At 41.4% G+C, this 20737-nt stretch overlaps 1 protein-coding gene across 1 annotated transcript; it reads left to right on the top strand.

Annotated features, from left to right (window-relative positions):
• Positions 1-3995: 3995 nt before the first annotated feature.
• On the top strand, positions 3996-19964 carry LOC136872263 (uncharacterized). Its single transcript, XM_067146085.2, has 2 exons — positions 3996-4050; positions 19203-19964. The coding sequence occupies exons 1-2, from the start codon at positions 4033-4035 to the stop codon at positions 19446-19448; spliced, it is 264 nt and encodes an 87-aa protein (XP_067002186.2). The 5' UTR covers positions 3996-4032; the 3' UTR covers positions 19449-19964.
• Positions 19965-20737: the final 773 nt, after the last annotated feature.

A 20737-nucleotide genomic window follows, 5' to 3' on the forward strand; every position in this document is an offset into this window, starting at 1 on the left:
ATGTCTATTTAGAACAAACTGAAAGATGACATATCATCAAAAATCCTAGCTCTGGTAATCACGGTAGTGAATTTAAATGTAATTTATAAGTAACTGTTAATTTTATAAATGCCGGCCCCATGGTGTAGGAGTAGCGTGCCTGTCTCTTACCCGGAAGCCCCGGATTCGATTCCCGGCCAGGTCAGGGATTTTTACCTGAATCTGAGGGCTGGTTCAACGTGATTAGATTAGAATTGATGAGCTATCTGATGGCGAGATAGCGGCGCTGGTGTATAGAGCCAAGGATACCTACCGTGAGGATTCGTTGTGCTGACCACACGTCACCTCGTAATCTGCAGGCCTTCGGGCTGAGCAGCGGTCACTTGGTAGACCAAGGCCCTTCAAGGGCTGTTGCGCCATAGGGTTTGTTTTTCTGGTTAATTTTATACATTGTAAGAGACATTTAGCCGACTTAGCGCCGTTTCCAGGGAACACCAAAGGGAGGTAGTCTCTTTGCGTTCCTCATAGATATATTTTTCACTTTATGCAAGTTCGTCAAGTTTTTTATTTCTTAAGTGCTGATTCAAGATATTTGCATGGTTATGCAGTGATATTCCATTGGCACGTATTCTCTTTAAGTATGATTCAGAATATTTATATATTTACTGTAAAATATTTACATGATTTACAAATCCTGTAATATTCCAGGGTAGTTTCACTGCAGTTTCTGAGCGTAAGCAACACAAACTAGGAATGATCTTATTTTGCCATCAACTTCAAGTATTTTTAAGACCTTTGAAATACTCTCATCGATCTTCACTGCTGATTTCTTTCTTCTCTTCCCATCGATATTCAAAACTATCCTGTCAAATTGGTGACCGTAGTACTCTGTGTCATCTCGAAGAGTCTTGATCAGCGAATATACATTCGGGTGCGCTCTCGAAATTAAATTGTTTATTCTTTGGTTCCAGCCTTCAGAAACGTTATTGGTCCGATGCCGCCTTCCACAACAGTTCCACATATTCCTTGGCATGTGCCATTGATCGACGACATAGTCGTAAAACACCTGTAGATTCTGATTTTCAGGCGAGCTCTCCTGAATACATAGCCAACCATCATCAATCATTTCTAGGGAAATGTGCGCTAGTGCTGAACACATTCGAATATGAAGTCTAATTTCTTCACATTCCCTGTACGCAGTAACAAGGCCACAATCCTGTACTTTCCTCCATAGACATTGATTAAAATGATAGTTGCAACCATAAATCTCAGCTTGAGGAAACAGCGTTTTAGCTGATTGGTCGATGGCGATTTCGACTACGTGTCAGTGGGTTCCATCCTAGTACGTTGTTTTTAACAGCTTCGAACAAACGAGCATAATGGTTCCCGTTTCTTGTCTGGTAACAGCGCGTAGACAGCTGGTATCGTGTTAGCTTCTTCCCAAGAACTTCCAAGATCGGCGTGGATGTTAAGTAACTGCCCAAACTGCTTGCTTGAACTTTTGAAGGTCCCGTCGACAAAGAAGGAAGAGCAACTTGATAAAGCAAATTTTCCCTTCTCGCCGGCAAACACTAATATCCTGTCTTTAAGCCCCCTGTTGTCTTCAAGTAGGAATTTTCCACCGTCGTTCATTGCTATGTGTCTTTCTTGTATTATTACACCTCCAGAATCGATCGGGTCTTTGGTAGGTTCCATTCTTTTCCGTCGGATGCGATGTAATGATTGTTTGGCACTTCTATGTGATGGCAGCGATGTCACAAGGTCATAGCCTCTACTGAAGAGCTGGCCTACTTCTTCGGTGTAAACTGTTGAAATCATACTGTCTTTTTCCCTTGCACGTTTTTTTTCATTTACTACACATTTTTTTACTTTATTCGTCGCGTCGTCCGGAATGCAAACATGACTTGTCTCGCCTAAAACTGTATTATCTTTCGTTGTTATTCTTCCTTTACATTTACTTTTCTTGAAATATACGCACCGCCAGTAAGTCATTTGATCTTCATTGGTATAGTCCACAATATACTGATGTCCGTCGTAAATCAATAAAGGCGGTCTCAGTGAACTCCATAGCTGCAGAGCAATTCACACAGGTATCAACTGTAGCAATGAATTCCACTTACCGAGTGGGCCTTCCCTTCCCCTGTTTCTGTTTCTCCTACACTCCTTGGACATCCGTGCAAGTGTCACTGTTTGAAATAGCCATGCTTAGTAATTTCCGGGAATTTTTGGCTTTCCGTGCAAGTGTCAACACATTCCATCTCCGTGCAAGTGTCACAACTTCAGGCATCCCACCTCTACCACCTCAAGGGCAGTGTCCCGGTGCGTGAGACTTCGGGTCGGGGAATACAAGTGGTAAGGATGACCAGTACCTTTCCCAGGTAGCCGCAACTGCTATGCTGAATAGGGGCCTGTGTTGGGGATAGGAAGATTGGAAGTGGTAGACAAGAAAGAGGGAAGAAAGCGGCCATGTCCTTAAGTTAGGTACCATCGCCGCATTTGTCTGGAGGAGAAGTGGGAAACTATGGAAAACCACTTCGAGAATGATTGAGGTGGGAATCGATCCCCCCCCCCTCCTCTTCTACTCAGTTGACCTCCCGAGGCTGAGTGGACCCCGTTCCAGCCCTCGTACCACTTTTCAAATTTCGTGGCAAAGCCGGGAATCGAACCCGGGCCTCCGGGGGAGACAGCTAATCACGCTAGTCGGATATTTATCACCCCTAAATTGTCTTTAATTGAATAACCCTTTAGGCGGAGTCATTTTTGCCATATGGCAGCAACACAACATATTTTTATCCAAGATAATCTGAACTTTAACATTTAAACACTGACAAGTAGAAACCATTATTGTTATGACAGTAAGGCCAACGTATGAAGTATTACCTGAGCAATGAACAGTTAACAATGTATTTACTCAAAATACTTTTCTATAACTGAATTTGTATTTAAAATTCTGCTTCTTCTTTGCTGCTATTTGTTTTACGTCGCACCGACACAGATAGGTCTTATGGCGACGGTGGGATAGGAGTGGGAAGGAATAGGCCGTGGCCTTAATTAAGGTGCAGCTGATGTGAAAAAGGGAAACCACGGAAAATAATCTTCAGGGTTGCCGACAGTGGGGTTCGAGGCAGAGGAATTATCCAAACGCTATTAAAATTTCCTACCGGGTGAGTTGGTCGTGCGGTTAGGGACGCGTAGCTGTGATTTTGCATCCAGGAGATAGTGGGTTCGAAGCCCACTGTCGACAGCCCTGAAGATGGGTTTCCGTGTTTTACCATTTTCACACAAGGAAAATGCTAGGGCTATACCTTAATTAAGGCCACAGACGCTTTGTTCCCACTCCTAGGCTTTTCCTATCCCATCGCCATAAGATATATTAGTGTCGATGCGACGTAAAGCCAATCGTTAAAAAAGGTTTATTGTTCGGTAATTTAAATTTAAATTTAATTTTTTTGCTATACATTGTAAGCAGATATTGCTACCGGGATTTCTCCCAATTGTAAGGTACTTGTTAATAATAATAATAATAATAATAATAATAATAATAATAATAATAATAATAATAATAATAATAATAATATAAAAGAGGGAGGGGGATAATGAAGGAATCAATGCAAAGCTGTACTACGACAGCAATATTCCAAGATCCAGAATATCTGCGGAGCCGTAAAACCTTACGATCGATCCTGTTTACACCTCAGTGAGGCTTCGTTGCTTGTCTGTTTGGCTGCGAAGATTTCTTTCGTGATCATCATAACCTGCCCTTGACGACATTGTCTTCTCCACTCGCCCTTAGGGTGTCCAGGATACGATCGGAATCAACAACCTCTTATGCTCTCTATTGTAACAAGTGGGACTGCCGAGGCATGATGAAACTGCTTTCGTAAATCAACTTCCTTTTTTTAATTTCCTCTGAGCAGTGACGCAAGTCCTTGTGACACTCCCTTTGGCGAGTTGTAATACCTGCTGATGTCTTGAATGTCAATCAATGACTTTCACTGTCCCAGTCGCTCGTTCTTTCAAGAGCAGTTCGTCTCCATACATCACAGGAGCATCATGAAGGTCTGGTATCTGGTAAGTAGCCAGTATTCTGAGGGAGTTGTACTCGTATTTAGATGTCAATTTGTTTCCTTATTTCCGTATTTGTTTTTCAATATTTTATGTTCTATATCTTTATGTTTACCATCTACTCGAATAAGTACCTGGTATTTATGAGTGTTTTAAAACTTAATCAATGCCGTTATAGCCTCTTTGATCGCTCATAGTTTTGACACCGTAGTGGCTTCCAACGTGCTAGTAAATCTCACTTTTAAGCGTCTTTGTGACCACGCACTAATTTCAACATTTTACCACGGCTCAGTCATCAATATCTTCCAATTCTGAATCGAGGCTGTGTAGAGAAATTCTGAAATTCTCTATGCCGCAAACCAGTAGCGTAGGTAGGATCGACAGTTGGGGTGCGGGCCATACTTACAAAACGACGGTAGAACATAATGAAGGTGCTTGGGTTCATGAGTGCCTTTATAACGACACTGATACACGTGAATTATATTGATATTCATGTTGCAGTGCACTAAACAATCTTACAATAAAATACAGAGCGACAACAATATGATCAAGGCCACAATACAATCTAAAACGCAATTTTCGAGGCTTCTTAAAAAATAGATTCAAGAGATCTGTTGGTTTTACAATTATGTCTCTGTGTATGTTCGAAAGAGCCAACGCATTGAGTCGATTTTCACTTGTTTACTGTCAGTTTCTGTTAATTTTCTTTTGTAAAACATCCACTAGGGGAGGGGTCTAATAACCCCCAGTATCCCACCCTGACTGCGCCTCTACACAAACCTTGCGAACGAATGAAATTCATTCCTTACGGCAACCTTTTCAGAACACGAAATTTAAAGGTTTAGTTCAAAGGTTTTCTTGGCGTATTAAGCAGTAATACTGCATTACTCTACATAAATATTTCCTAGTTCAGCGGTTTCAGTTCGGAGTAATTTATTACCCAAGAGAGGTCTCATGGCGACAATGGAATAGGAGAGGGCTAGGACTGCGAAGGAAGAGACCGTGGTCTTGATTAAGATACAGCCCCAGCATTTTCCTCGTGTGGAAGTTGGGAAACTATGGAAAACCATCATCAAGGCTGCCGACAGTGGGGCTCGAACGTACCATCTCCTGAATGCAAGCTAACAGCTAGACGCCTCGAAACGCGTTGCCAACTCACTCAGTGGGAGTAATTTAACTAACATCTCTCCATTTTCTGCAAATGCAGGAGACCAATTCAGTTGTTACAGCAGATATTTCAGAAACTGGTTCAAGGTTTCATAAATAATAATAATAATAATAATAATAATAATAATAATAATAATAATAATAATAATAATAATAATAATAATAATAATAATAATAATAATAATAATAATAATAATAATAATAATAATGTTATTTGCTTTACGTCCCACTAACTACTTTGTCGGTCTTCGGAGACGCCGAGGTGCCTGAATTTAGTCCCGCGGGAGTTCTTTTACGTGCCAGTAAATCTACCGACACGAGGCTGACGTATTTGAGCACCTTCAAATACCACCGGACAGAGCCAGGATCGAACCTGCAACGTTGGGGTCAGAAGGCCAGCGCTTTAACCGTCTGAGCCACTCAGCCCGGCGTTCAAGGTTTCAGGACGTCCTCCTCCATTAATTCATTGCCTTGCTATTTGATTTACGTGGCACCGACACAGATAGGTCTTATGGTGACGATGGGATAGGAAAGGCCTAGGAGTGGGAAGGAAGCGGCCGTGGCCTTAATTAAGGTACAGTCCCAGTATTTGCCTGGTGGGAAAATGGCAAACCACGGAAAACCATCTAAAGGGCTGCCGACAGTGGGGTTCGAACCCACTATCTCCCGGATGCAAGCTCACAACTGCCCACCCCTAACCGCACGGTCAACTCGCCCGGTAATTCATTGTCTTTAAGAGAAGAATGAGCAGATTTTTTTTCTGTAATATCGAAATATTTATCAACCTCGTTAAGAGAATTGCACATAAGGATAATATTATATCATATCAGCAGGGGCGTAACGGTAACGCCTGCAATGTAAGGGAGCCCTTGCCAATAAGGGGCCCCGCAGACTTCTCGCAAAAAATAAGTAACAAAGATTCTAGAATGTACTAATTTAGTATCAAAAATTTTACAATCAGAAAGCGTACAGCTTGACAAAGCGTGTTCTCTTATTCAGAATGCAACTGATAATTTATCCTGCTACCGAAGCAATGTCATCAGCTACATTTTTTGCAAAGAGAAGGGGCATTCCACCATAACTTGAAAATAGAAATCGAAAAGTCAAAAAGCATTTGATGAATTTTATCAGGATGGGCAACTAGCAGATAAAAAAATCACTGTTTTAAATGGCTGTTTGGACATTATTGTAGACCAATTAAATAATAGATTTGAGAGAATGCATAATGTTAATCATTTATTCAACATTGTTTTCCCAATATTTCTAAATTCTGCAGTGGTTCACCAAAATGAATATGACGAAAAAGTATCCTGTAAATTCCCAGACCAGGTAGTAGCTTTCACAAACGTTTTGAAAACATAAATATAACATTTGGAAGTTAGCTGACTTAACAAAGCTATTAGTAATAGAGAATTCAATCGTAGCTGCTGACGTCCGAAACTTATACACAGCGTTTTGCCTGTTTCTTACTATTCCTGTTGCCATTTCTTCGACCGAACGATCATTTTCGAAGCTCAAACTTAAAAATATTTATCTTTAAATTCGATTACCCAAGACAGACTCAGTGAACTCATGGACTCAGCCTCCTCAGAATCGAATGTGAAAGGGTGGATCTATAGATATCAGTAAACTCGTCAATTACCTTCGCACCACCGAAGGCATGCCGCATGGTTCAGTTTCACTAGAGTTCAATGTGAGTACAACAAACAGCAGATAGAAGTACTGTATAAACTTAGTCATACTGCATTGCAATCACTACACTACGTTTAATTCTTAGATAAATTACGTTTGTTAGTTGAGTGCTCTGTCCAAGGACTGGTTGGAGTCTCAATCGGACCAGGCATAACTAACCCAGGAGTTTCCGTCAGATACGGTGGCCAGTACCTTTTCTCTGCTACTTATATTCACCGTTTGGTAACACGAGGTAGATACAACCCCATTCCAAACACTACGTCAGTCTTAAATTTTTGGCAGAGCCAGGAATTGAACCTAGGACCTCATGGTTGGCAGTTCAGGTGCTTAGCCGTTACACGATGGTGGCAGTCAAATAAAACCTATTAAAATATTATCTTTGTCCGCCTCTGTGGTGTAGTGGTTAGTGTGATTAGCTGCCACTCCCGCAGGCCCGGGTTGATTCCCGGCTCTGCCACGAAATTTGAAAAGTGGTACGAGGGCTGGAACGGGCTCCACTCAGCTCTGGAGGTCAACTGAGTAGAGGTGGGTTCGATTCCCACCTCAGCCATCCTCGAAGTGGTTTTCCGTGGTTTCGCACTTCTCCTCCAGGCAAATCCCGGGTTGGTACCTAACTTAAGGCCACGGCCACTTCCTTCCCTCTTCCTTATCTATCCCTTCCAATCTTTCCATCTCTCCACAAGGCCCCTGTTCAGCATAGCAGGTGAGGCCGCTCGGGCGAGGTACTGGTCATCCTCCCCAGCTGTATCCCCCGAACCAAAGTCTGAAGCTGACACTGCCCTTGAGGCGGTAGAGGGTGATTTCTCGCTTAGTCCGAGGGAAAAACCAACCCTGGAGGGTACACAAATTAAGAAAGAAAGAAAGAAAGAAAGAAAGAAAGAAAGAAAGAAAGAAAATATTGTTTTTAATAACCTTACAATATAGCCTATATTTCATCATCATCATCATCTGTTTACCCTCGAGGTTCGGCTTTTCCCTCGGACTCAGCGAGAGGTCCCACCTCTACCGCCTCAAGGGCAGTGTCCTGGAGCTTCAGACACTTGGTCGGGGGATACAACTGGGGAGAATGACCAGTACCTCGCCCAGGCGGCCTCACCTGCTATGCTGAACAGGGGCCTTGTGGAGGGATGGGAAGATTGGAAGGGATAGATAAGGAAGAGGGAAGGAAGCGGCCGTGGCCTTAAGTTAGGTACCATCCCGGCATTCGCCTGGAGGAAAAGTGGGAAACCACGGAAAACCACTTCCAGGATGGCTGAGGTGGGAATCGAACCCACCTCTACTCAGTTGACCTCCCGAGGCTGAGTGGACCCCGTTCCAGCCCTCGTACCACTTTTCAAATTTTCGTGGCAGAGCCTGCAATCGAACCCGGACCTCCGGGGGTGGCAGCTAATCACGCTAACCACTACACCACAGAGCCTATATTTACCGACACAAATAGGTCTTATGGCGACGATGGGATAGGAAAGGGCTAGAATCGGCGAGGAAGCGATGGGGAAACCAGGGAAAACTGTCTTCATGGCTGCCGACAGTGGGGTTCGAACGCACCATCTTCTGCAAGATAACAGCTACGTGACCCAAGCCACGCAGCCACTCGCTCGGTAATCTTACAATAATGATTAATACTTTCGTTTATATAACAAGGCAATATATTGCATTATTTCTTCCTGCTGCAATTCAATGTATATTAGTTATTACCTAATAGGTTTTACATTTCATTTGAGGGGCTCGAAATGTTACTTTTGCATGCGGACCAGCATCACGCTACAAGAGAACCCATAAAATCGCAATTCATCATTTCTTTCAAATATTAATTGTCTCTATTTCAAAAGTAACGGACAATCGCCAGAAAAAAAAAAAAAATCGTCAATTCAGACTCAAAATATGATGGATGTTGAATGTTTTGTAAATACGCAAAGCTGTGCAATTAGGTACAGAAGCTCTTTTTTTAAAATGCTGTTTATTCGGGCCGTCGACCTAAGGAGATCTTTTGTCCCTACTTTGCACCATATGTTATGAACCTGCGTGTATTTGGAGATTGCGGAAGTGTAAAGTGATGAATGTGAGGAAAGGAACATTAAGGACGACACAAACACCCAGTCCCCAGGCCAAGGATATTAATCATGAACAATTAAAAACCCCTGACCCGGCCGGGAATCGAACCCGGCGCCCGCGGATGACAAGCGGACGCGTTGCCCCCTACACCGTGGGGCCGGACAGCTACAGAAGCTACTCCCACATTCAGTCTGATTTCACCTTCGCAGTTTAAAGTTTGCACTTCACTCTAGATAACCAGCACGAAAAGCATGTGTGAAGGTGTACCCCCTAATATAAGGGCAACTTGCATGTTGTGTGGTTTTCATTCCACAGTCGCCTGCGGTCTTCAGAATCCTTCCTTACATCAGATAATATGATCGTCTCATAAACTTAGTTCTGTTCTCAATGATATCCGAACTTGGTCTCACTCGAATGGAATTCCGCTTTCCAATCTGACAAGTTGAAGGTCTTACCATTTGCCTGCTTAGATTTATTTACTTTTCTGTATAGAATCCAAGCATGTATCACTGCTATATCAAATATATCAACAATTGAAAATACCATTTTCTGGAGTTCTATAATCATCATCATCATCATCATCATCATCATCATCATCATCATCATCATACATCCAGACGCGCTGGGTCTCAACTAGAAAGATCTGCAGCAATCCGGCTCCATGGCTAAATGGTTAGCGTGCTGGCCTTTGGTCACAAGGGTCCCGGGTTCGATTCCCGGCAGGGTCGGGAATTTTAACCATCATTGGTTCATTTCCCTGGCACGGGGGCTATGTGTATGTGTTGTCTTCATCATCATTTCATCCTCAACACGACGCGCAGGTCGCCTACGGGAGTCAAATCAAAAGACCTGCACCTGGCGAGCCGAACCCGTCCTGGGATCTCCCGGCACTAAAAGCCATACGCCATTTCATTTTACCTGCAGCAGGTCTCCTCGGATGTCAAACGACATCTATCATTTTGTTATACAGTATCAACTACTGTCTACGACAATGTACAGCAAGCTACGCATTTAAGGGTCAAATATAGCATGGGAAGAAAGGAACGTGCTAACAGGCAGGCGACCGGAAGGGCCTCGGAAAAATGTCGCACTGAGCTACAGTATATACTTCAGGAGGGAAACAACTCATATCGTCTACAAGTAAAATCTCAATTAGAATCTTATAAGGCTGATCACCATAAATTCAAAATTGCTCCCATGCGAAACCAAGGCAGATCACTAACGTTAAATAAAATGAAGTGTTCAATGGCCTAGCCGGCCCCACGGTGTAGGGGTGGCTTGCGTGCCCCTTCCGTGGAGGCCTCGGGTTCGATTCCCGGCCAGGTGAACGGCTTCTACCTGGATGTGAAGGCTGGTTCGAGGTCAACTTAGCCTACCTGATTACAGTTGAGGAGTTAGCTGACGGTGAGATAGCGGACCCGATCTAGAAAGCCAACAATAACGGCCGAAAGGATTCGTCTTGCCGGCCACTCGACATCTCGCAATCTGCAGGCCTTTGGGTTGAGCAGCGGTCGCTTAGTGGGCCAAGACCCTTCTGGGCTGTTGTGCCATGTTTATTTTCTTTTTTGTCAATGGCATATAGTGGTAGTTATACGTGTTAGATGTAAGTAATTCTGGCGTACAGCCTTTGTGTTATATGCAGAGACTTCCTATTGCCTTACGGCTGGTGTGGGCGGCCCCCGGATGCCGTACGGTTTGCATCACATGCGACCCAGAGACATATCTGTAAATGAGTTATATGGTCTAATATTGTTTCAAAATAAAGATATATTTGAAAAAAAGATGAACTTAGAAGAACAAGACATTTATAAAAAAAATATAATAAATTGTTTCCAGCACTTGTGCTTTCGAGCTTTTACTTCTGCTGCTGTTCATACTGTAAAGAAACTTCATCTGTTACTGCTGCAAATAATCTTTGTCCATTATAAAGGGTTATCAGTTTTTTGAAAAAGAACGTTGCTCTATTTTGTCATAGAGTGCAGGCTCTTGGGAAGTTCCGTACAAGATGTTCAGCTCTCCCAATAGACCGACCTTTAACCAGTGATGTCTAAGCGTGTTTTCCACATGTAATCTACACGTAGTCTGCATAACTCTTTTTTCATGTAGAATGGGTTGGCCAAACAGTCGATCATGATGTTTATTTCTGGAAAAAATAAATTAAATCAAAAGCAACTGTATCTGAAAATAATTTATGATTCTTTTACTTGAAGACAATTACCCTTCTTTGAAATCCCTAGTTCTCCGTTTGACAGCATGTTCTGCTTCTTCCTACCTTTACGAATCAGCCTTTTCTCAACTGAAAATGGGCCGATGACCTTGATGTCAGGCCCTTTTAAACAACAAGCACAAAAAAAGCATCAAATGAAAATATTCAGGTCAAAATATAGAACGTGTTTGACCGAATGGACATATAAAGCCCTGCCTTCATTTGTGCTTAACCAGCTAAAACTATATTTCTATCAACTTTTGGAAGAAATACAGATCAATGCTTCAACCTGAAAGTGTGACCGGCTCCATGGCAAAATGGCTAGCGTGCTGCCCTTTGGTCACCGGGCTACCGGGTTCGATTTCCGGCCTGCTTGGGGATTTTAACTTCGTCTGGTTAATTTCTCCGGCTCGGGGGCTGGGTGTTTGTGTTCGTCTTACATGTATAAGTTCAATTAATCAAAGCCAATTCATAATTAATAACCAGAAACATACAACATTGTCATTTCATAATTAATAATCAGAAACATACAAAATTTTCGCTGGCTGAATGGTCGTTAAGACCGAAAGCCAAAATTTAAAAAACTTGAAAGTGCTTAGTGAAAAAATATTTTCGTAATAAAAAATATTTACAGTAACTGAACTCATTTTTTTTTCTTTTCTGGTGATATACTGACAATCATATTACAAGATGGAATACTCGCATTTGAAAATAAGTATATATATAAGTAAATATTAAAACATTTCTGCTCATTAAAATTCATTAATAACTGTTACGGAGTTATTTATCCGTGGTAGTTAGAGGTGAAAGAAGGTGCTGGGATGAACAGGTCTCAACTTACGAAATTAAAGATAATTTAAAATTTAACAAAGGTTATATTTTCTTTTCAATGTCAAGAAATGACAAGTATCACAGGAACTCATTTGTATATCAACAAGTTAAAAAGTACAATTACAGTTTATTAATGGATTTTGGGTTTTGAGCCCCAGATTCACAATTCTTGAGCAATTAGCCCAACTTTACTTATACACCAGGTTCAACAAAGGGGCAGAAAACCCCAATCATACCAAGGAGCATTTGCTCCCAATTACCCAGTTAAGCCTGCTTGAGGCACACAGAAAATACCATTTAAGAAAGAGCAACCCGCTCTCAAAGTTCAAGCCAATTCAAAGGTCACTCCAAACTCCACTTTCAAGCTGCCCTACGGGCACACAAGAACAGGGGTAATGATACCCAGCCTACTGAGGCCTATTCCATAAAGAAACAGGACAATTACATGGTCCCAAAATACCAACTTGAGTGGAGACGTAACTTGCACTCCTAATACACCATTTTAAAAACCTATTTGGCTCTAGGCCGCTTATGCAAGGGCTAATCCCATACTACGGAGGTGACACGATAGGAAAACTTTATTACATAATGAAACGAAGAAAAACGGTTGAGAAAACGTAGTCACCTCAAAAACAATATGAGAGGGAGCTCGAGAGGGTTAGGCACTCTCTATCCCGATTTGTAGTCAAAGAGACAGAATTTTATACCAAGTGTCTTTTACATTTTAAAGGAAAGTTACATGATAAAAGTTTCGAACCTGCCCCGAGGGTTAAACTGCTGAGCTAGCAAGCAAAGAAGTTATTAAAAGGCCATTACCTGATGGATGAACTGCTACCCGAAGAAAGAGGCGCTTCCCGCCCCCTGCTACATAATCACACTAGGAAAGATGTTACTGAAGTGGCCAGGAGACAGGAAAATCAGCAGTTTATATATCCTCGCGGAAAATTCGAATCGTTTCAAGAATGAGAACCCACACCCCCCTCAACTTTATTGGCTAGGGTCAAGCAACATATCCATATCGGAGAAGACACACATTACTGGTTAAAAATTAATTAAAGAAATTCGGGATTGGCTAAATTCAAAACAAGCGGAAAGAGAAGGGTTATACTGCCAACCCAAAAAATGACTGAAAGAAATTTAACAAAGAACAAACTTATGAACACAAAATTTCTCAAAAAACAGTTCCTTCACTTCGCACCAGGGTGCACAATTGTAGTTCTTCAGTAGTGCCTGCTAGAAGAGAATGTTCACACTTCTCACTACAGAGAAAACAAATATAAATCGAAAAAGACACAGTTCAGAACTCTTCAAAATTTACAATAGCGACATCTTCTGAGAAACTTTAGAATTAACATGGTTGTTAAAGTTCAGGCTTCCTCCAGTAGAGGAGTTCCAACTGGCGCAATGTTTGAATTAGCGGCGTGGAGGTGTACCGCCCGGTACAATAACATTAACAGATTACCTTAATTATTTCTTCTTCTTCGTCGTCTTTATCTGTTTACCCTCCAGGGTCGGTTTTACCCTCGGACTCAGCGAGAGATCCTCCTCCACCGCCTCAAGGGCAGTGTCCTGGAGCTTCAGACTTTTGGTCGGTGGATACAACTGGGGAGGATGACCAGTACCTCGCCCGGGCGGCCTCACCTGCTATGCTGAATAGGGGCCTTGTGGAGGGATGATAAGATTGGAAGGGATAGATAAGGAAGAGGGAAGGAAGCGGCTGTAAGTTAGGTACCATCCAGCATTTTCCTGGAAGAGAAGTGGGAAACCACGGAAAACCACTTCGAGGATGGCTGAGGTGGGAATCGAACCCACCTCTACTCAGTTGACCTCCCGAGGCTGAGTGGACCCCGTTCCAGCCTTCGTACCACTTTTCAAATTTCGTGGCAGAACCTGGAATCGAACCCGGGCCTCCGGGGGTGGCAGCTAATCACACTAACCACTACAACACAGATGCGGACACCTTAATTATGTATAAGTGTATAATACGCATACGTACGTTCTCAGTATAGGCTAACTGATATAAATTAATTCTATCGTACCGGTATTATTAAACGAAATAGACCGAGCTCGATAGCTGCAGTCGCTTAAGTGCGGCCAGTATCCAGTATTCGGGAGATAGTAGGTTCGAACCCCACTGTCGGCAGCCCTGAAAATGGTTTTCCGTGGTTTCCCATTTTCACACCAGGCAAATACTGGGGCTGTACCTTAATTAAGGCCACGACCGCTTCCTTCCCACTCCTAGCCCTTTCCTGTCCCATCGTCGCCATAAGACCTATCTGTGTCGGTGCGACGTAAAGCAACTAGCAACAAAAAAAAACCGAAATAGACTCCGAAAAATTGTCACTGTTTGAAGTACAGATCACATCTCTGCCACCTCTGATGTAGTCTACGAAATATTCCAATGAACATATATGAAACATTTTTTATAATGCATTGTTTTATAAGTATGCAAATAAATATATTAATTAATTAATACGAAATTGAGCGTTCTTTTCACGTTGTTTTGACAAAAATATCTTCGTCATGTATTATACAGTATACATGAAATCATAGTTATAATTGATTATTTTACTGTATAGGCTTACATGACATCATACATAACTTATTTTGAAAGTTATTTATTTATTTATTCAAATTATGTCCTCGAAATTATTATTCGGCGCTCTAAGCATCTTCATGTTGTGTACAGTTTTAGAATACAAACAGTTAATGTGTTTATAATTGTACAACTGTGTACAATTCATACTGCATAATCACAACCTAAAACAAAACTGGTTTCGTCTTAACCCTAGAACTGCGGACCGTCTTTCTGGAAGACGGTGCACTGTTTCGTCAAGTGCGATCGTCTTTCTGAGAGACGGTGTCGTTCTTCCGCCGTAGGTTTATAATTGGTCACCAGATGCCAATAATATAGATACCAGCTGATAACTTATACTTTTATCTTCAATATTGAAAATCTTTGAAACACAAACATCGGTCTGGATAAGTTTATTTAGCTGTAGAAGTGAAAGTACTTTCACATGTTCTTAAATGATTGCAAAGAAACTGGAAATTTATTGAACATCTCACTTGGTTATTCCAATCCTTAACACCCCTTCCTACAAACGAATATTTAGCCCAATTTGTCCTCTTGAATTCCAGCTTTATCTTCATATTGTGATCTTTCCTACTTTTAAAGACACCACTCCAACTTATTCATCTACTGATGCCATTCCACGCCATCTCTCCACTGACAGCTCGGAACATACTACTTCACATCACATCACATCACATCACATCACATCACATCACATCACAGCGCATCGCATCGCATCGCATCGCATCACATACATCACATCACTACTGATCTGCATTTAGGGCAGTCGCCCAGGTGGCTGATACCCTATCTGTTGTTTTCCTAGCCTTTTCTTAAATGATTTCAAAGAAATTGGAAATTTGTTGAACATCTCCCTTGGTAAGTTATTCCAATCCCTAACTCCCCTTCCAATAAATGAATATTTGCCCCAATTTGTTCTCTTGAATTCCAACGTTATCTTCATATTGTGATCTTTCCTACTTTTAAAGACGCCACTCAAACTTATTCGTCTACTAACGTCATTCCACGCCATCTCTCCGCTGACAGCTCGGAACATACGGCATATTCGAGCAGCTCGTCTTCTTTCTCCCAATATTCTTCCCAGCCCAAACTTTGCAACATTTTTGTAACGCTACTCTTTTGTCGGAAATCACCCAGAACAAATCGAGCTGCTTTTCTTCGGATTTTTTTCCAGTTCTTGAATCAAGTAATCCTGGTGAGGGTCCCATACACTTGAATCATACTCTACATCCTTACTACAACCCCTAAACGCCCTCATAACCATGTGCAGAGATCTGCGCCCTTTATTTACAATCCCATTTATGTGATTACCCCAATGAAGATCTTTCCTTATATTAACACCTAGATACTTACAATGATCCCCAAAAGGAACTTTCACCGGGCGAGTTGACCGTGCGGTTAGGAGCGCGCGGCTGTGAGCTCGCATCCGGGAGATAGTGACTTCGAACCCCAATGTCGTCAGCCCTGAAGATGGTTTTCTGTGGTTTCCCATTTTCATACCAGGAAAATGCTGGGGCTGTACCTTAATTAAGGCCACGGCGGCTTCCTTCCCATTCCTAGACCTTTCCTGTCCCATCGTCGCCATAAGACCTATCTGTGTCGGTGCGACGTAAAACAAATAGCGAATGGAACTTTCACCCTATCAACGCAGTAATTAAAACTGAGGGGACTTTTCCTGTGAAACTCAAAACCTGACTTTTAACCCCGTTTATCAACATACCATTGCATACTGTCCATCTCACAACATTATCGAGGTGACGTTGCAGTTTCTTACAATCTTGTAACTTATTTATAACTCTATACAGAAATGAAATGAAATGGCGTATGGCTTTTAGTGCCGGGAGTGTCCGAGGACATGTTCGGCTCGCCAGGTGCAGGTCTTTCGATTTGACACCCGTAGGTGACCTGCGCATCGGGATGAGGATGAAATGATGATGAAGACGACACATATACCCAGCCCCAGTGCCAGTGAAATTAACCAATGATGGTTAAAAATCCCGACCCTGCCGGGAATCGAACCCGGGACCTCTGTGACCAAAGGCCAGCACGCTAACCATTTAGCCATGGAGCCGGACACTCTATACAGAATAACATCATTATCTATAAGTGTGTCATGAGATGACAACACATGGTGTAATTTTATTTCAGGCTGTGATAATTACTGTTAACTTGTAACAAACACCATGTTTTCACATAATCAAGCAGCTCATCTCCTTTCTCTCAAGTCTTCCCAGCCCAAACTCTGCAACATTCTTGTAACGCTACTCTTTTGTCAGAAATCACCCAGAACAAATCGAGCTGCTTTTCTTTTCTTTTTACAGTTCTTGAATCAAGTAATCGTGGTGAGGATCCCATACACTGGAACCATCTCTAGTTGGGGTCTTACCAGAGACTTACATACCCTCTCCTTTACATCCGACTGCGCATGAGTATTTGCCCACTTTCACCTCCCCTCTCGTATCGTATGCCTCAACGATCCCACAGTGCAGGTGACCTTGAAGTACTGGCGAGCGCTTTGGCCAATCAGAATGCTACATTTTTTAAATATTTTAAAAATATATATCAAGATTTTTATGTTTTTAAGGACGTTCTGCAAAGCTATCGTCAGAATGCTTTGCGATGTCAATCGTTCAGTTGTTCTCTCAAACTCGCAGTAACAAAATACAGCCTAGTGTTTTAAGTATACAGGTATATTATTCTCATCATCATCATCATCATCATCATCATCATCATCATCATCATCATCATCATCATCAAACTTTACCTTCCCACGTCAAATATAAGTGAGGTTTTATTTTGGACGAGCTTCTACCGCGAGGTATCGTGATTTATGGAAGATTTTACGCAATTAAACAACCACAAAACAATTGTTTCTAAAGGATGATAACCTTCCTCCACTGGTTTGGAAGACTGGTATAATCCAGGAGCTCCATCCTGCCTGTGACAATGTCACTCGTGTGGTCACTGTGAAAACAAAAACTAGTTTCTTTCCCCGTGCCATAGTCCAGTTGTGCTCATTAACCAAAGATTTTTATTAATATGTATAGTTTTTCAATCATCTATGTGATTTTCTGTGTAAGATAATTTTATATTTCTTTTGAGTGTTGAAATCCCTCAAAGGGGGGAATATGTTGCGACTTGATGTGTTGGCAACATTGCGTTTGCCGCACTTCATAAATTTGACAGTGTACGGTTGGCAACGTGCAACTGGCTGCATGTTGGACAAAGAGTAGGCAAGACAGAGACAATATGGCTACCAGCAGCAGCGGATGTGTTTCTGTACCTCTAAAGCCCCTTTCACAGTGCAAACGTAACCGTAAAATTAACGTAACATTTGTGGTATTCACAATGGAGGAATATAACATGAGCCTAAACACTGCCATGTTATTTAGCACTGAAGTCGGGTTTTGGGCTATCTAGCAGTTTTATATGTCAATACCTCAATGGAATCAAAGAATCAAACAACGTGGTAGCGGAATTCATATTACTTCAAACATATATTGCTTTGCTCCTGGGAGCTGTGTACCTGAAAAAAGGCGATCTAAACAACAGTGCAGAAAAAGGGTTCATCCATTGAATCAAAGAAGGTTATCTCAGGGCGATTTTGGTAATCTACTGTAAAAAATTATCCTCATCAGTTCGTTTTGTGCATGCGGATGAGACCTGAACTGTTTGCCTTTCTTACGATTTGATTCCCCATTTCTAATAAAAAGAAATGTAAGGTCTCCTTCGCCGACATGTATGCCCTTATCTATTACACTCCGATGAGATCTTTGGATCTATTTGTTTGGATTATATCGTTTTCTTAAAGTAGTACTCTGTCATAATGTTAAGAAATATACAGGGACACTGATTTATCTGGTTTTATTTATGACATGGATTGTCATTCGCCTGGTCGCCGGCGCTGCGAGCTTGTCTCCCGCCATATACTGTCAGATTTCATTGCTACAGCATATTTATTTCCACATATTCTCTTTCGGTACAGCGTATTGGTAATTCTTTTTTTTCTTTTATCATACATAGACACTAAGATTATTTTGAAAGAGAATTAAAAGTGTTTCGTCGAAGAAGTCATTATATCGCGCACAAAATACAATGTTTACGTCTGCTTTGATTGGCTGGTTCTTAAACTTAACGTAAAATTAACCGCAGGAGCTATGAGTTTGCAATCTCTTAATTTTACGGACTCGCAGTTAAGTTTACGTCGGCGCATTGTAAATGGTTCCATCAGATAACATGGCCGCAAACTTCTAAGTGAACGGTAATTTTAAGTTTACGTTACGTTACGTTACGTTACGTTTGCGTTGTGAATGGGGCTTAAGGCTTGGCTTGTAAATTGGAGGTCATACAGTATGTGCTGTTTATACATTTATTCGTATAGAATAAATTTTCTTCAATCTTAGGTTTCATATTCTGAGAAAAATATACGTTATATGTGAATTGAAACTTTCATTAGTATATTTTTATTGAACATGCAGAACTTCACAGTCGGCTAGTTGTGCTGCTCATGTGGGAAAATGCCGGTGAAGATATACATTAAAACGATATGTTTATAACAGTGAACTAAATATACAGTATGAAGACAGTGTAATTTGGACAATGCTTTTCTTCTAGGTGGTTCTGGCAGGATTGTTATGGCAGGCCTCGTGTCAGAATCTCCAGACTCGTCTCCGAAACACGCTGGTTGGTTCGGACAACTACCGTTCTACTTTCGTACTGCCCTTCGACCCTCTGGATGGAGCACGAAATCGCCGCAGCTACCAGATACAGTACGGCGTGCGCGGCAAGAATCTTATTGAACAGATTGGGCTCGGTTTCTCGAAACCAGAGCTCGTTCGCATTGGAGCCATACCACCCTAGAGTGTATGGCACTTCATACTCACATTTTCACATTTAATTTCATGCCTCGTGTACAATGCATTCCAGCAATAATTATAAGCAATATCGTACAAATTATGGAGTAATATTATAAGAACATATTTATATATTTAAGTAGTGGTTTCCGTTGTACAGTCAGGATTGAATTTTTCTTGTAATTCTGCATTTTTCTAAATCATTCTGATTGTAAGGATACTTCAGATAGCCTTGAAGTATAAGAAGTTTTTCATGGATACTTTATTTGAGCACGATTTTTTTTTTTTTTTCAGATTTATTATTTTATTTTCAGCAGTAAGTGCCATTCAGCTTCCTCTAACTAGAGGCTGCCCAGTAAGCAAATCATTCCAAACATATGTGTTTTTAAATGATTATTTATCAACGATGTGTTAATTAAAATCTATATTAAATCTTTGTGGTGACACTCTGTTTTGTGTGTTTTCTAATGAAGGACTGCTGAGAAAATGCTACAAACCTCCTGTGTAGAACAGTGCACTAGGGGATATATTATCTGCGCACTTTTTAGTGATAGATTTTTGTACTCGTTGGAGAAGTAAGAAGAGTTCCGTTAATACTGCCAACTGAATGGAAATGAAATCTGAATTGAATCGATAATATGATCGATCGATATGAATTTTATAAACCTTTATTATTTTAAGCAAACAACTCTGTCACACACACAATATATAATACTATATAACATTTCCCGTTGCGAAACGTGTTCCTAGCATGAATTCTATAGTTTGGCTTTGCTGTGTAAACAACAACAGTACGAGTACGTAAAGTGTACGCCAGATGACGCACAGCGATGATAAGCGATTCTTAGTTTGTGTTTCAAATGTTGCCAATACGAATCTCGAAAATAACCGAAGTCGACACTTCGGAACTAGGGTGTAAATCTATCACTAAAAAGTGCGCAGATAGTACACCTTTACTTTGCTTATTAGCCACCAGCGTCTTGGAAAGGTTGGAAAACTAACTGACGATCTCGCTATCTCACTAGAGTGAAAAGCTGGTAATTTCACGATTGAAAAGGCTTGAATACTTCGATATAACAATCGGGTAAATTAAAAGACAATTTAATTATTTCTGATAAATCCTCGGGTTGGAGAGAGAGGTAGTTTCGAAACTCGTTCTCTAGCTTCCTAGCAAAGCACTGTTTCAACTTGCATATAGACCAGAGTGCTAGGAAAGGGGAGGGAATTCCCCGGCTGATAAAAATTGTTTCCCCTGGCTGATGATAGCAATACTTCTTTTCCTAACAAGGAAAATCA

Source organism: Anabrus simplex, chromosome 4 (assembly GCF_040414725.1).
Source record: "Anabrus simplex isolate iqAnaSimp1 chromosome 4, ASM4041472v1, whole genome shotgun sequence".
NCBI classification, from domain to species: Eukaryota; Metazoa; Arthropoda; class Insecta; order Orthoptera; family Tettigoniidae; genus Anabrus; species Anabrus simplex.